This window comes from Brienomyrus brachyistius, chromosome 1 (genome assembly GCF_023856365.1).
Source record: "Brienomyrus brachyistius isolate T26 chromosome 1, BBRACH_0.4, whole genome shotgun sequence".
NCBI classification, from domain to species: domain Eukaryota; kingdom Metazoa; phylum Chordata; class Actinopteri; order Osteoglossiformes; family Mormyridae; genus Brienomyrus; species Brienomyrus brachyistius.
The window spans coordinates 34,697,046-34,713,969 of NC_064533.1; the positions used below are offsets into that span (position 1 = coordinate 34,697,046).

The window sequence follows — 16,924 nt, forward strand, 5'->3', positions numbered from 1 at the left end:
TTCTCACCAACTCTCTTTCTTGGAGTGTACAGAAGCCAAGCTACTACATTTATATAGCCCTCTAAAAATAGCTCACCTTTCTCTGCCATTTATGGCTTGACTGACATCCAGCAGTAGCAAATAGCAATATTATATGGCCCATAACTCCGCCCAAAACCTTTACTAGCGCCGCCTTAATTGGTCGCATGTGAGATCGTCAACCCTCTATACCTTATATGGTCACGCACGGATTTGACAGACAGCGAGCTCCCCGTCCACTCGCCCCCCCCCCACCCCCGCTTCTTGGCTTGCTCCGCTCAGTAGAGAGCTAGCCCGGCTACTTACCTGCTGATACCAAGCAGCCAAAAAAAGAAAAGAGCAACCTGGAATTTAAAGCGCAAAGATTGCAATTTGGCAATGCGGAAATAGATGGACGTTTCATGTCGCTGAGCTTGTTTCCCACTTCTGGACTGACTACTTAACCGTTAACACTAGAGAAGGGATTGCATTTTAGTGGCACGAGCTTTTTTTTTAATGTTTTCCTTGTCTTTATGCTTTTAAGTACGTTATCTGTTGGTACATATGCATTCAGCTATCCTGGATCTCAAGGAACACGGATTCGAAAAGCTTTTTGCGCTCATTAGAACAAAAGTGGGCTGCAGTTTGCTGGAGTGAATTAATTTGTTTTACACCGAGCATCACCATGGATGTGTTGGCAAATTACAGTATTTTTCAGGAACTCCAACTCGTGCACGACACAGGCTACTTCTCGGCGATGCCATCCCTGGAAGAGAACTGGCAGCAGGTGACCGATTTAAGTTACTCTAGAAAGCTAAATCTGTTACTATAGTAAATGCTGTCAATTGCTACGCAACTTTGTTGCTCTGATTTACTGACGTGCGTTCGGATGGAAACAGTCTCAACTCCTTTTCACCTGCCGCCCTGAGCCATGGATTTTACTTAAGTTTCTCCCTTTAAGCAAGCTTTTGGCTTTGGAAAAAAGGTTATATGCACATATATTTTATTAGTGTGTATTAGTGTTCCTGTATTAACACTTTATCGGGCGATAATTATTCTGTGATTAGTTAACAGACAGTATGAAACCCAGCAAAAACAATGTACTGAATAGCATCATCTAATTTGTTTGTTTATTTGATGCAACATCTTGGCGTATATTTTCTTTAAAGTAACATCTTTATGTTCTTCGTGAGGCAAAATGCTGGAAGATGCTCGGAGGATTTGTATCGATTTCTAAATGCTTAGAGCAGATCGATACGCCCGTCTGTCAGTCGTTATGTTTCGTGGATTTCTAAGGAACAGTAATCCGAGCGGATAGTCTAATTGTGATTCTTTAGATGCCAATTTTCGAAGGCGAGAGTAATTCAGACAGAGAAGATGAAGACTTGACTAATAGCAAACACACTTATTCTTAAATAATGCATCCGCATCTGTCAGATTACTTAGAGTTTTCTGCCTCTCGGTACGGCCAACATCTCCCAATTCTAATGCATAATATATTAGCGCAGCTGAGAGGATGTGTGCGTTCAAGATAAGCGGAGCTGAAGGAAGTGCTCAGAAAGGATGCTTTCGCAATGAAACTGGGCTCCTTTTGCAGTTTGCGTGAATTAACCACGAAAGTCAATGAAATATATCTATCTACCTATATCTATCTACGAAAATCTATGAAATCTATGAAAGTCATTCCATACGCGGCGTGACACATGGTGACATCGTGTTGGCCACGCACTCACTCGTTAGAATTAAGTCATCTGCAGCGCTGGCAGACAAAGCTCTTGGCAATGCACATGGTCAGGCTCATTCTATAGATAGCCTTAATCTTCTGCAAGACTTTTTTGGAAATAAATGCTTAACAGAAGGTCTAATATCAGAAGTTTTGCATTTTGTTAGTGACGATACTGTTAAGCTTTTTGGGTGTGATTAGTCGACATTGTTGCTTCTGCTCCACGTCCCTGTGAGGGCTGGTGGTGTTAGGGACATTTTGGGGTTTCGGTACACTGGGAGAGGTGAAAAGAAGGCGGCCCCAGATTTTTTTGCCCCCGCCGCACTCCGATGTGCGCATGTACCAGCTTGCTGTCCTTAGCGCATTGCCAGTCCATGTGCTCCAGCTATGAGGATGTGCTCTGGGTGGTTATTTACAGGTTCTGTATTCGTGTAGTTGATGGTCTATTCCCTCCATGCTCTCCAATATTAAGGTGGACTTCGGTAGTATCAAGACACTTTACTGCGTGATTGGTTGCCCCCTGTCAAATTGGCAGGTCCATCAATCACCTTTTCAGTTTTTTGGTCATTCTCTTTTTGTTGTTTAATTTACTTGTTTACATTTTTGGAAAGTATAAGCTGAGCCACACACTGAATCCTTTTGTTTTTAAATACATTTTGGCTGCTACCTGTGTGGTATTACCTTTCTGAGGTTTCGTGGACTGCACCGGTGCTGAAATACAGAATTTTGGGTAGTCTGTATGCATAAGTGGAGGGGTGAAAGAACTGTTTTTATGGTTGGGGGGGTGGGGGGGGGGGTGGTTGGCCTGATTGTGAATGACCGTAAAATTGCACAATGCTCAGGAATGACATGTGTTCACTCACAGCAGGCCAGGAAAATGGAGACATACATTGCTGGCCCCGGATAAAATATTGCTCAGAAGGGTAAACCATAAAAAGAGCCATTTAAAGGGGAGCGGAATTAAAGGGCCAGGTTCACAGGACAGGTGAAAAGAGGCGTTTATTTGGTGGCAGGCCGTTAAAGTGAGATGGTTTTACTGGACCTGGTGGTTTTATGGTGGCCTTATTTCTTGCAGAGGAGGTAAACAAGACCCTTCGTACTTACAAGAAGATGGATTGTTGTGTTTGGTCTTCAACTCATGGACCATGAATCAGAAGCTAATGGAGGCAGCATGGACTGAATTTTAGAGCTTTAGCAGTATGAATTGAATCGTAGGGCACCTGCTGTGACCAGCGTTCAGGAGGATAAGCTTGGGTTTGGTGAGGTCATGAGTTGGTGTAGGGGCTTGGGGTGTATGATTGAACACTAAACTGCATTGCCCTGTGATAAAGTCTTTCGGACTGATGTGTAGTGCTTCAGTCTCCCTTGTTCTGCTCTCTCTCACAGCCATGGCTGTCTTTGCATGAACAAAGACACCATCCCTCACTGTCACCAGTGATGGGGAGGAGAGGGGGCACCAGAGAGACGGCACAGTAATCATTCCCCGCTGGCCTGGCCGCCCACCCGCTCACTCGCTCGCACAGGGGGGATTATTTAAGTGACCCGCAAGGAGGTTAATTCAAAGAGCGGCTGTTTGCTCAACAAGAAAGCCCCTGTTCCCCTGGCCTCTGGCTGGCGCATGTGGGAACCCTGTGGCAGGGAAGAGCAGGTGGAAAGGCTGGCCGACCGAGACCAGCACAGAAAACAACATGATTATTATATGAAGAGTCAGCTGGGCCAATTAGCAGGGGATCCACATCACCTGGGAAACGGAGTGTCAACGAAGCCACTCCCTACGAGGCTGCTCGGGGGGAGGCCGGCTGTCTGTCTGTGGCTCCGTCCCCACGGAGCGAGCCCCGCACTCCTGGGGCTCCGCTGCCTGGCTCGCCCCGCTATAATGGGCTATGTGAAAATGGGTCATCTCATACCTCTTTGTCTCAGCTATTGCACGCAAAAATGTTATTCTTTTGCATTCCTTCGTTTTTTTTTCCCCCTCATTTAACTTTTTTCGGTAAGTCTATATTTGAATCCTGGAGCATTGTAAAGCATCCTTTCTGATTGGTTTATTTTCAGTGCCACATATTTTTGGCTCTCAAATAATATTGGGTTGAACCGAACTGTAGCCAAGAATGGCCGAGAGGGTCAGGCAGGGCTTTCTTAGGAGGGGCTGTGAGCGCGGTTTGTTTTGACTTATAGGGTGAACCTTATAAAGTGAGGGAGGCATCACTGGGTATTACCACTAATTAACATGAAGTTTTTGGCTGCATGGATGTGATCTTTTACAAATATTTTTCATGCTTGAGAGATCGTGCAGTGCACCACACAGTTGGTGTTAATCCCTTGGGGAATATAGGATTGCTGTTGCTGTACTCGTAATGCTGGACTTTACCCTTATCAGACAAAGGATCCAAAGAACCAAGCTGATGCAGCTAAAGGCTGTAGGTTACAGTCCAGAGGATAGTGGATGTGGCCTTCAGGCAGGACCTCTCTCCCACCATGGGGCTGAATCCTGACAGGATGATCGGCTTCACTGCTTGCATGCCCTGAAAGGCCTTAAGAGTCCGTGATGAGGGAGCTGCTGAAGACAACACTGTTGCAAAAGGGCTGGACCCTGTTAAATCCTTGCCCCAGAACGGTACTGTGTCCTGCGAGGCATGAGATACGAGGCAGCTTGCTTTGAATCTCAGACATAAACACCCATCTCGCCTCCCACGTGTGGAGAACCATCCAGCTGAATACGCTCCCATTACTTTAGGCGATAACTGCTGAAATGTGTGTTATGTAATCCTCCGTGGAGCACAGCTGGTTGCTCAGAGAGGAGCTGTGGACTGGAGCTGAGTCTCGTTGGCTCACTCCTGGACAGTATTTTGGATTAAAATCACATGGCATGACAAAACCCTGGTGAAAAGGAGGTTCGGCGATGAAAACCTGATGGTAGGATTTCCCGGATTGGAAGAGACACATCCGGGGAGTATGTTGAAACCCGGAGTGTTCAGTATGTAACCTGTTCATTCTCCAGTTTAATTTCTCAATGAGCTGCAGGTGACCTGTTTCTTAGGGGTATCTAATATATTCAGCACTGTCCCCAAAGTCTTTCACAGCACTAAAACATCTAAAAAGATGATTCTGGGATTTTTTTTTTCTTAAAAAACAAATTCCTTTTGGAAACGTATAAATATCTTGTCACAACCAGGACACACTGTAATTCAACATATGTATAAAAGAGGGGAAGGCAACACTTAATGTGAATTTGTATCACATGATACTAACATTTTCCATGGTTTGTTGAATTTTTAAAAGGAATTCAAATGGAAAATTTTGTGGGAGAAATGAAGGAATTCAAATAAATGTGTATGTTTTTACTTTAGCTGAACAAAAAGACCTGCCAACCCTGTATTCCTTAAGCATTTGAAAAATCTGTAACCTCTATGCCTTATCAGTGCCTGAAAGATAGCTTAAAACACATTTTTTATATGTTAAACTCCTTAAGTTGAGTGGTACAACACTGATGTGTCTATGGCTGAAGAGTCTGTTTTTTTTTAAAAAAAATGTAATTATTCTCATTTAAGACAATATGGGAAAAGCAAAGAATGCTATGAATCAGTTGTCGCCAACCTATTGACAGCTCTTACAGTCTTTCCAAGAGAGTGTGCTGAATCCTGCATGTATAAGGTGGTAGTTTTTTGAGTGTCTCATTAAACCACCAGAACTGAATCAGATGCATACTATAATATGAGCAATTTACAATCCCAGCAATCTACAGGAAAATGAAAAAATAGTGAAAAGCTTTTATTTATTTATTTATTTTTTTTGCCATGTAGTGATTTTGCTACCATTATGGGCAGCAGTCTGCAAAGTGGTTGCGGTCTTCACATGCTGCTGCTTTGTGTACCAGCCAGGTGTCAATCGGAGTAGCGCGGGTGGAACACATTAGATAGCCAACAAGAGGCTCGACATGAGTGACATGCCAGCAAGGCAGTGTATTTACAGGGTAAACGTCAGCCTGCCCGAGCCTCGAGCTCCAGGGCCGAGCAAGGACAACAGGGACACCCTCCCACTCATACCAATCTCGAACCGGAGCGATTCGATCGCAATTCCACTGCCCCGCTCATGAGACGTGACAAGTCCCAGCGAGTGGAGTGATTATTTGCGCGGCTCGGGAGATGATTGCGAATCAGCACCGTCATTGTCGTTGGCGCGCCGTTGGGAGATGGAGAGGTTCGCGACAGCAGTGATGAGGGCACCAGGCATGGCATTCATTTGTCTTGCGGTTCTTCGAATGGCTGTCAACACCCAGCCCATGGACAGAGCACCGAAAGGGAGGCAAGAACAAGATGAGCATCACTGACCTATCTTTATGTATGAGGCCTGTCGCCTCCACTCCACACTTTGATTAACAGGGAAAGTGGAGGTACCCATTTCTCTCACATAAGCACACATGGCTTAGCAATGACTTTAGCATCACTTGAGTGAAAATAAAAAACCTTTACAACAGATCACAGCAGTAGGATATGGATCAATTATATATCACCATCTCATCTCACTTTTATTTCTTTACCCCTTCAGATTCAGTTTTTAATATAGGATAGGCATTCGTAATAACTGTATTATTATTATTGCATAAATATCCCAAGGATCACATTTAAAGATGCTCATTGCCTGCTGTTTTTTAAATTAATGGGCATATCACATTTTCATGTAAAATTTATGTTTGATTAATAGTCTAATAAGATGATCAAACTTCAACACTGAATATTGGTGCAGGGCTGCATTAACCTTGTCTTAATTCCCAACTGAAAAGTAGCTTCAGAATGTTCCCTTGAGAGCCATGAAAATATGTATAATATTTGAACAGATTAGCAGTTTCTGGCCTCTTTAATATTGTATTCAAATTGCTTAGATTCCAAAGACTTATCGCTGATAACATTATTTGAATGGAAGGTCAAAAAATGACTTTTTTCATTTCTTTTCTTAGTTTTCTTTTTGTCTTACACTTTGAAATTATATGAGGTGTAGATTAAGACAATAGCTGTTTTATTCTATATGTTTGCCAGTGGGGTACAGCACATGCCGGAGGATAACTTTGATAGAGCAAAATTTGATTAACCCAGATTTCCAAAAACACCTGTTGCTAAGCAACTATGAATAATCGTAGGCTATGCTCTATTATTTGTTTTGCTATTAGTAAAGATGGATGATTCTAGTTCTGCGGATGCACAATTAAAGCAGGCATGCAAGATTTTTATGCATATGGATGTTTTTCCAGAGAAACCACTCAGTGCGGGGGTGTCCTCAGGAAAAGATATGGAGGGCAGTCTGCTCTGAATAAACACCAGAATTATAAATCATCAATTCCTTTTTGTAGCATCACAAAGCTTTGTAGCAAAAGGTGGACCATGTTGTGTGGTGCACAGGTGGTGACCATGCATATTGGCTTGAGGATGTCTTCACTTTGCTGAAAATTCTTGCAGAGCAGGTGTTTACATTTAGGGAGCCACATACAACAACATACAACAATATTAACTTTCTTGTTAATTGTGGTGTAAAGCACTTGATGCAATGTTGCCTTTTTGCAGAAACCTTAATTCAGTACTTTATAAACCACGCAAAACCAACTGTCCTCCTAGATATTGGTGTTGGCTTCTAGTAGTAGCTTGCATGCAGATTTAGGAGTGTTTACATATCGTCATTGTAAACTCTCAGGGGTCCATGTGACCTGGCTGTGTTCCACCTTTGCATTGACTCAGGTATGTGTGCAGCTTAGTCTAGTTTGCAGTCATGGTCTTCTTGCTGTGCTGCATTCTTGCATAGTCCTCTAACCTAATTGACTCTGCTGAGTAATGAGATGTAGGAGGAAAAAATCAGGACAGGTGCCTGGACTGACTTAGAATTCATTCGAATTAGTAGCATGCTTGGGAGAAGTCCTTTGACTCTTTCCACTGATTTACTGTTCTGGAAGTATTGGCAATGGACCAGGGGTCTTTTAGGGCTGCACTATGGCCCTAAGTGCAATCCGTGGCCAGAAAGCAGCTATAGAAACACAAAAGGAAGCCAGAAGTTGTGGTTGACATGCAGGACATTGTGAGCACAATGTTTCCCATGACTCCAATCAAAGGTCCCGCCCCCTCCACTTCCTGTAGTTCAGGAAACCTGGGCCTTATTTCCAGTGTATGAGTGGGTGTGCATGTGTGTATCTGTGTGCATGTGTGTGTGTCTTTCCTCAATGCTACAACATCCCATCCCAGCCCCCACTCCCCACTAGCACCATGACAGCTGGGATTGCACCAGTTTCCTCATCATTCATCACCTGGTTCCTGCCTTGCTTCCGGTTGTTGTTCCAGCCCCAGAAACTGTCATGTGCCTGGCAGAGCATTGTGTTGTTCTTATTTTTGTGTTTTATTTTAGGTCCTTCCTGCCTTCACACATTTTGCATCTCACCAGGTGGCAATCTGTACACCCAAGTAGAACTCTTTCTGCAAATATACTCTGCTTAGTTCTGGGTTTATTCTAATACTCCTGCTCCCTGCAGTCCCACTCTAGAATGTGTAAAATGATTTTCGTTTGTCTTAAGAAAGTTAAGTGACACTGAGAGTCATCTTGCTTATTGGGGTATTTACATATTTTACATTTCCATAGCAGTGAGGACATTTTGCTCATTACATGTCTTTGATGTATTGAGTTGCATTGATATAACATTCCAGTTTGCAAACTCATTTCTTGGCGCACAACTGTGTTCTTTAACTGACTGGCTCTACAAGAATGAAAGGCAAGCATGATGGTGTCAGGAACCTGAATTTAGGCCCACACTGTAGTCAATGCAGCAATGCTGGACACTGATGACAAGTAGGGAGTCAGAGCGTTTCGCAGGAGCAACGGAACCATGCTGGAGCTATATGGGTCGAGAGCTATTTTAATCATAGATATGGCTGAGAATACCTGAGGGAGTGTCCCCACACTGCTGGAATGTGGGCTGTTGGCATGTCTGTGTACACGTGCGAGTGCGTATGCGTACGTGAGCTTCTTTGTGCGTGTTGCTGCATTCCATGGAAATGAGCCCCCGCCCTCTTTCACTCAGTCAGTGGTGAAGACACTATGTGAAGGCGATCAGCACCCGTCCCACCTAAAGACGGGAAACTGGAATGATGGGTAGGTCTTTGTGTCCCAGCTGAGTTTCTGAAAGCTTAGCAGCACCCGTCGTATCGTCGGGTAATGAGAAAATACATTGTCAGCAGCTTCAGCTCTACTTCACTGATGAGAGATGATGGGACTCTCATGCATGAGCTTTCCTTACTCTAAACTGTGGCTGTAAGTGCCTGGCCTACATTCTGGTAATGGGATGGGGCTGGGGAGCTGTGGGGGAAGGGATTCTGAATACTGTCTTGACATTGCAGGTGAGGTTGTGAGTACCAGTATAGATATAGGATGGCTTTCTGGCTTTTCTGAATATAGACTCCATTGTTTTCTGTCACTTCATCTGAAAGACAACAGTTAATGGGAATAAGGAGTTTTCTGGCACAGAAAAGTGATGGATGACTGGAATTGTGACTGTTGACAGGTGTGGTGGCAGCAGGGGTCTGGCCACAGAAAACCACCATGACAGTGGGGAAGTGGCTTCAAAAGCAGTCCCCTTACAGGCCAAGTGTTATTTATAAACTTAGCAAGTCTGGCAACTTTGTACAGTGGATCATCAGGGAGATGATCTCAGGTTTGTCATGTGGCCTCAGGCAGCAGGTCACCATCCAAAAAGATGCCTTCTAGCTTCCTTGGCCGACCCATTCTGAAAATAATGGGCCACAAAAGTGTTAATCAGCTCTTTGTTAGTCTCCCTTTCTGCTACATCTTGTCCAGCTGGGATAATTGGGTCAAAAGTGCTGTTCGTTGCTTGCAGTTAAATAGCATTGTACCAAACGTATACCGTCAACACAGCCAAGGCATCTAGCGTTTCACGAAGGCTTGAGTTTGCAGATACCAAGTGGCTCTGATATGGCTCTCACAATGGCTTACATGTTTGTGTACGGCTGAATAGTCAGTCATAGCTTCTTTGTGTTGTTTGTTGGGAAAAAACGTACAGCGAGTCTCTCCAAATTGTTGTATTTTTTGTGTGAAAAGTGAGGCAGCGACACAAGGGCAGCATGGTCATTATTCTTCTTCCTCCAGTAACTCGATTTTTAGAAACGACAAACGTGCCCAAAAATATTCAGTAATATTTTTCATCATGCTTTGTATATATTTGCTTGGTGTTAGTCTGTCATGACTCCATGTTGGTTGAATAACTGGAGTGACTTCATCTATGCGGTATTTATGAAAGGTTAAATTCTGAAAGTGGTTTCACTTTGCTTTTGCATTCACTTTCCTTTTGTCCACCGTTCTGTTTTGAACGCCAAAGTCAAGCCACCATTCCAGCCAAGAACAAAGCTCTGGTGACAGAATTCCAGTATCTGATTCATGTTCCCCATTGTTTCTGCCAGTATAGTTTGTCTCTAGGCAGCCAAATCTCAGGAGTGCCATGTGAGAGAAAAATGTGAACCATCTTCAACAAAAGATCTTGAAACACCCCTGGGCGTAATAGTATGGTCAGGCAGTTTCTACTACCTTCAATGGTAAAGCGTTGTTAATGGAGGAAGGGATGAATGAGTATGCCTATTTGAAAGCACTGTGTACTCTGTCCTCATAACTAAGATTGAGGCAAACAAATTAAGAAGACAACGTGTGGATAAAAAGGCATCTTTGATGCTTTTCTACTAGTAAATGAATGAACTATTTGAGCTGGTGCAGAATTCGGCCAGACATCGTTTGCTCAGAACAGAGATACAGTGTGTTTGTTATCTCTTAGAGGTGAGCTCACGCAGTGTGTCTTCTGTGGAGTGCCGTAGCCAATCGGCGTTCTTCAATTTGCTTAGAGAGCTTTTCTGCATGAATAATCAAAACGGGGCTGCTGCTGTTTCCTACCCTATCTATGTTAGCAGCCAGCGCAGGACATATGATATGCGGATCTGCAGAGAGGGCTGCCTTTGGCCACCCCCACACTTGCCCGTCCTGACCCACTTGTCTGGAATTCAGATATTATCAAAGCACAGGCAGCCAGATCCTGGCAGCCAAGCGTTGTTCTGTCAGCACTGGTGAGTCAGAACATAGGGCACCATGTCTGCAGGCAGGGATTCACATGTTCTGCTCTGTCCTACCTGTGCAATTTCCTGTCCCATTTCCCCCTTATGAGGCAAACAGTTTCAGTCTGTTGAAATTGCAGTTAAGAAAGTGGGGAGAGGAAAGAGACTAAGATAAGAGATGAGGTGCTTCCTGTGTGTTCAGTCCAGGTCATGGCTTTTCTTTCTGACGCTTTTCCATGGTGCAGTTCCTTAACAGGGGAAAAAAAGCCCATTATTCATTCATTCATTCATTCATTCATTCACTCACTCATTTATTCATCTATCTATCTATCTATCTATCTATCTATCTATCTATCTATCTGTCTCTGTCTGTCTGTCTATCTAGGGGGGGCTGTATTGTCCCATTATACCATTGCCCCCTACCTCACTATGTGTTAAGCCGTGAGACCTGCAAGATGTTGTTCGTCTGGATTTTCCCATTTGTTGAGAAATGAATAATTGGACACAAATGTTTTTCCAAGTAAGATCTGGAGAAAACGGCCTCTCCCAGGAATCACAGGCTTCGTTGACTGCAGTGAAAGAGAGTTTCCCAGACAAAACTGAGAGGAAGCACATGATGGGCAAGAGGCTGCTATTTTCTCCTGAACATTTCAGTTCTGCAGAAACTTCACTCGGGGTTCCATTGTTTTATCCAGTGCATTACGATGGGTGATGCACGTACAACAGTGATGGTGCTGCAGGAGGCGTGCGTTCTGGAATTCGCTCAACACTGTAAAACAGCGGATATCCTGTGGGCCTCTTGAGGGTAGCTTGTTGAGAGAGGAAGTGGAAGCTGGACTGAGGGGGGCTATTGTCACCACTGACAGGCCAATGGCACGAGCCTCTTGTCCAGAAACCTGCAGCACTTTGATACGTTTTCTCATCCAAGGTGCTGCTGATACTCATGAGGCTTCCCAGTGCAGTACTAACTAATACCCTTAGTAATTGAAATCCAGTGGGTTTCTAGATAACAATGACATAACCACAGAGGAAAACACTGGCCTGTTCCCCTGGCCACATTCACGGCGGGGTAATTTTAGCAGCTCCTCATGTCGCTTCCTGCATTTGATGTAAGGGGGCAAAAGTGCGGAAGTATTTGCTGGCTGTCAGCCCAGAGCCTGGAGAGCGCCTGGAAGATACTGGAGACCTGCTGCCCACTTCTATATCAAAAACCATCCAGAGTGATGCTCACAAAGGAGACAGTTCAGTCACTGGATCCCGATGTGGTAAAAGGTCCTAGGTGGCTAGCCTCAGCAACCCCTGTAGGTCCATCCAGAATATACTCCTCTCTTTACATTCTGCTAATAAATAATAGAAATCCATCCATATGCCCCTCTGCTATCTGCTGGCCAGTGTGGTGGATATTCATATAATCATATACTTGTGCACCAATACTACACAATGATTTGGAAAACTCTTAACCAATACAAATATTGGTTATCCTGTTCTGTCATTTGAAAAGATAATTCTCTTATTCTCTCTCCAATCTTCTGCTTGGAGGCTTCCAAAACGATAATTTAATTCAGAAAAGTGAATAGAATTAGAATAAAACAACAAGGTTATCCTCATGACGCTGGCCAGTGGATGCGTCCTTAACGGCCGCTCCCACAAATGTCGTTCACTGGTACTGAGTATTTCCCCCTTCCTCTTGGGATCTGAGTGCATTTTTAGCCCTGGGAAAGATGGGGAATCTCCAACACAACTCACTCTAGACGTGCCAAACTCATTGCCTTGCCTTAGATACATGAAACCAGAGCTCTTGCAAGAACACTTAGGGAACCATGTATTTGATCAAAAAGAGATGCCCTTCAATCTCTTTGTCTCACTCCCTTTTTTCTCCTTTACCCCCCTCCCCCCACCCCCACTACTAGCATATCTGTTGTTGTTTTCATACCTGCACCCTCCACCAATGGAATCCTTCTGTCTCGCCGTGTAGCCTGTTGGCCCAGTCCCATTCTACTGCCTTTTCATCATGTTAAGTAATAAAGATTAGCTTGCCACGTGGCACAAGGGGCCACAATATCCCTCGCACAGACGTCCCAATCTTATAAAAAGCTGTTAACCCTGTTTAAAAATGTCCCCTTTAAATGGGCTTGTGCTGGGCAGTAATCCTGACTGGGCGATTTAATGAAAGTCGCCATGTCCCGATTAGATTAGCCTGTGTCGCCAGCAGACTGTTATTAGCCGACCCATATACAGATAAACCACGGCTCTCCCAAATCCAGTTAGCGGAAGATGGGGATGCAGCTTGAAGCCAGCGGCTGCCCGTGGGATTATCCCAGCACTGGCGTGTTCCCTCTCGTCGCTCCATGTCACTTTCACACGCTCACACCTCTCATGTCACTTCCTTGACTCTTTGGGTTTAGTTTGTCCAGCTTAGCCACTCATCACAAAGGCTATACTCAATATTGAATGGCGGAAAGCTGTTCATTTTCTTTTTAAGAAAACACTATCATCAATAGGTATTTCTTTTTGTATTATCTTTTTATTCCATAAATAAGCAAATGTATTGTGAGAAATGTGCATTTACATAAAAATGACTAAATCATCATGATAAATGAAGTAATGGCTGTTAATCAGCCCCCGAGCACTGCACTCACTCGACTCAGTCCACTGCAGGCACAGAGTCAATAAAGTATTTACAGCCCCATCTCTACAGTGCAAATGTAAGTACATATGTAGTGCTCTCTGAATTTAAGTGTGGGAGGCATGTGTGAAAGGATGAGGAGAGGGGGGTTCAAAGTCAGGATGAAGGGCATATTGTGTGCCTCACATTTGTTTACTGATGAAGCAGCTAAGTGGGGTAAATGTTAGCTTTTCTCCTACTGTTTGTCTACAAAGTGACGTGTGACCTGTGTCAATTTGCAAGCCAAGGAGAAATAATTGGGCTAAAAAAATAACAAATAACCATCCCTGAAACCTAAAAGGCAGTTTCACATACGACCTTGCTGAGTGAGCTTGCAGAGTGGCTGAGTTCAGATGACAGGATTATAGCCTGTCCTTATAATCCCCCAGAAAGAAATACTTTACTTACTGAAGGTGACTATGGAGGTGCTATTGGCGGTGCATAGAGTTAAGACTGAGGTTCAGAAAAAGCAGGTCTTTTGGACCCGTCTGGGCGATGAACTCCACACTCCACACTGCTGCTAGGGTGAACTGGCTGTGGCAGACACAGCGTGTGAGGCCTTTGGCTGTCCCCAAATCTGGCCGCAATCATATGTGACTTTGGATACTGGATACAACTCTGCAGGTCTTACTATCAAAAGAATCCTGCTAGAAATTTGGCATTCTTCCATTTGTTTAACATTTTTCTGCCAAAGCCTGTGGACTAAAAATGTATGCATTTAATTACATTAAGCATACTAGTTATTTATTGGTTGTGTTAGTTACAGTTCTGTATAACAGCGGATGTCCTGTAGGTCTCTTGAGGGTCAGTTGTTGGAAGAGGAAGTGTGAGAGGGCCATTGACCAGCTACACGGTGTTGCCATAAGTTCACAGTCCAGAATGCTGTAGCATCCTGGCAGGACCTCTCCTTCATTGTGCTGCCAGGACTTAGGCAGCACGGGGCCCCTCAGTGCAGTATTATCTTACAGGCTTGGTAACCGAAATCCTGATGACATAACAGTCCCAGATAACACCGGCCTTTTCGCCCCGGCTACCCGTCACGCAAGGGTAATTTTAGCAGCTCCCAGTATCGTTTCCCGCTTTTGATGCACGACAGCAAAAGTCCAGAAGTCTCAAAAGCTTATAGGTTCAAGTGCCTCAAACATACTCAACCTTAATTACTTCACTAATACACCCGCTTTCTGCGATATGGAGAGAAAATGTGCCACCTACAATCCTGGACTGCTAGCAATGTACACTGTTTGAAGGCTTGTACTTTTGGTGTTTTAAGGTGTTGTATACTGGAAAGCACTGTAGTTTTAGAGCATTCTTAGTGCAATGCCTCACTTAGCAAACTGGAATCCCCTGCCATGCTGAGTGCATTAGGGAAGGAGGGGTTCTCTTTTGCTGCCCCATTATTTCCTAGTACATCAAACCGTGAGCGTAGCAAACATTGTAAACCTCCACTGTTAACTGAGAGCTGACTGCTACCCCTATGGTGAATGTTAGTAGCAGACTTCTGGTCTGTCCAGTTTCTTTGTTTAACAGCAGCTGCAGCTGTGTAAAACTTCCCTCCTGTAACAACATGCATAGCTAAGTCGGGGGACAACCATTCACATGTGTGAAAACAATCCAACACGCAGCTCAGCACACTGCTTGCTGGATGCTAATGGATTGGCTTCATGTGTGTAGCCCTGATAAGACTCGTACAAGATTTTGAACAAGCAATGGTCTTTCACAGGACAGAGAAAGATATTACCACATGAATTGCGTGAAGCAAGTAAGATGAGGTTTATAACTTGTGGTACGTCAGAGGCACTACAGCTGTTTCAAGATTCAGGAGTCGTGATGTTTATTGGCTTGGAATGCTTACTTGTTTGGCTCAACCCAGTACAAAGACCCATGAAAAATATACAAATAATAAGTAATAAATAGACAATAGACTGTAGATGTGCTAAAAATATGTTGAAAACAAGTCATATTTAGACATTACAAGTCGCATAAAATGCAGGTGCACATGCTACTATTGGTGACATGAATGGGTTGGTGGTAGAAGTTTTCTTGGTAGTAGGTGTTCTTGAGTATGGTGGTCAGCATTCTGATGTTAGAAAACCTCCCATTAGCCTCCAGGGGTGGGAACTGCAGGCTGGGTCCTGTGGTATACTCTCAGCATTAGTGTGCCGGCAGTCAATGTATAGTCAGTTAATGAATGGCATTGCAAGCTCCACCATAGTATACTGCTCTACCTCCTCTGAGGACACTTTCAATGGTATTAGCAAATAAGTCGGTAAGTGTGACTGTCTCAGGAAGTGAAGATGCTGCCAAGATTTTATGAGGATTGATCTAGTGTTCTCTATCTTACCCTGAAATCAGGAGGCTAAGGGACCTGAAGCTGCTGATGGTTTCCACTGGAGAGCCATCAGTAGTGACTGGTGTGTAGTTCTTGCTGTGCCTCCTGAAGTCCACAACGATCTCTGTTTCATTGATGTTCAGGGTGAGGTTTTGTTGTGGCACTACTCCACTAGTTCCTTCACCTCACATCTACATGCAAATTTATCATTATGGTAATGAGTCCACATACTGTAGTATCAATAGAAAACTTGATGATCCAATTGTTTCCAAATTTGCCTACAAAGTTATTGGTTATGATGGAGTACAGCCTTAGGGTCATGCAGGAACCCCAAGGAGTCCCCATGTTGAGAGACAGGGTGGATGAGGTTATATTCCTGATCTTCTCCACCAGGGGTCTGCCTGTCAGGAAGTCCTACACCCAGTTGCAGATGAAGTTTCTGTGTTCCAGTTCCCAGAGTTTACCCACCAGCTTGTCTAGGATGAAGCTGTTAAAGGCTAAGCTACGGTTGATGAACGACAGCCTGGCATAGCTGTTGTGCAGGTGTTTAAGGGTGGTGTGAAGGACCAGAGAGAAAGTGTCATCCGTTGAGCTATTCTGTAGGAGGTCTACAAGTCCACTAGTACTTCAGGAAGTATTAATGCACAGTGGGACACTGGACAGGGACAAAGAGATGTTGGAGATGTTGCTTTCTGCTTGTCTTTAAGACATCGGAAGGGACGCCATCATGGCCAGCAGCCCTGCAGGCTTGGACCATTAAAACGTCCTCTCCATGTACTGTTCAGACAGCTGCAGCACAGATTCCTCCTGGTCCACTGGGAGCTTTGCGTGTCTGGTCCATGTTTGGAGCCTCAGACCATGAATTCCATAAAAGTTACTCAGCTCATCGGGTAGTATGACATCAGATTCTGTAATCTGACACGTTTTTTTTTTGTAGTTGGCGTTGCTTTGTGTTGGCACCCCACATTGTCATTCCAGCTCTCTGAGCCACCCTGGGTTTCCAAAGCATCAAACCATTCCTTTAATTTTTAATGTTATTATTCAGCCAGGGATTTTGATTTGGAAAAGGTCTTATTTTTATTGAAATACAAATATGAAAACATTGCACCTCTGCATATCCGTTA

At 44.1% G+C, this 16,924-nt stretch overlaps 1 protein-coding gene across 1 annotated transcript in view; it reads left to right on the forward strand.

Annotated features, from left to right (window-relative positions):
• Positions 1-279: 279 nt before the first annotated feature.
• klf7b (Kruppel-like factor 7b) overlaps positions 280-16,924 on the forward strand; it is a 33,616-nt gene continuing 16,971 nt past the window's right edge. The window contains exon 1 of the mRNA XM_049017695.1: positions 280-784. Within this exon, the coding sequence (XP_048873652.1) occupies positions 683-784 (102 nt within the window). The 5' untranslated portion in view covers positions 280-682. The remainder of the gene's footprint in view (positions 785-16,924) is intronic.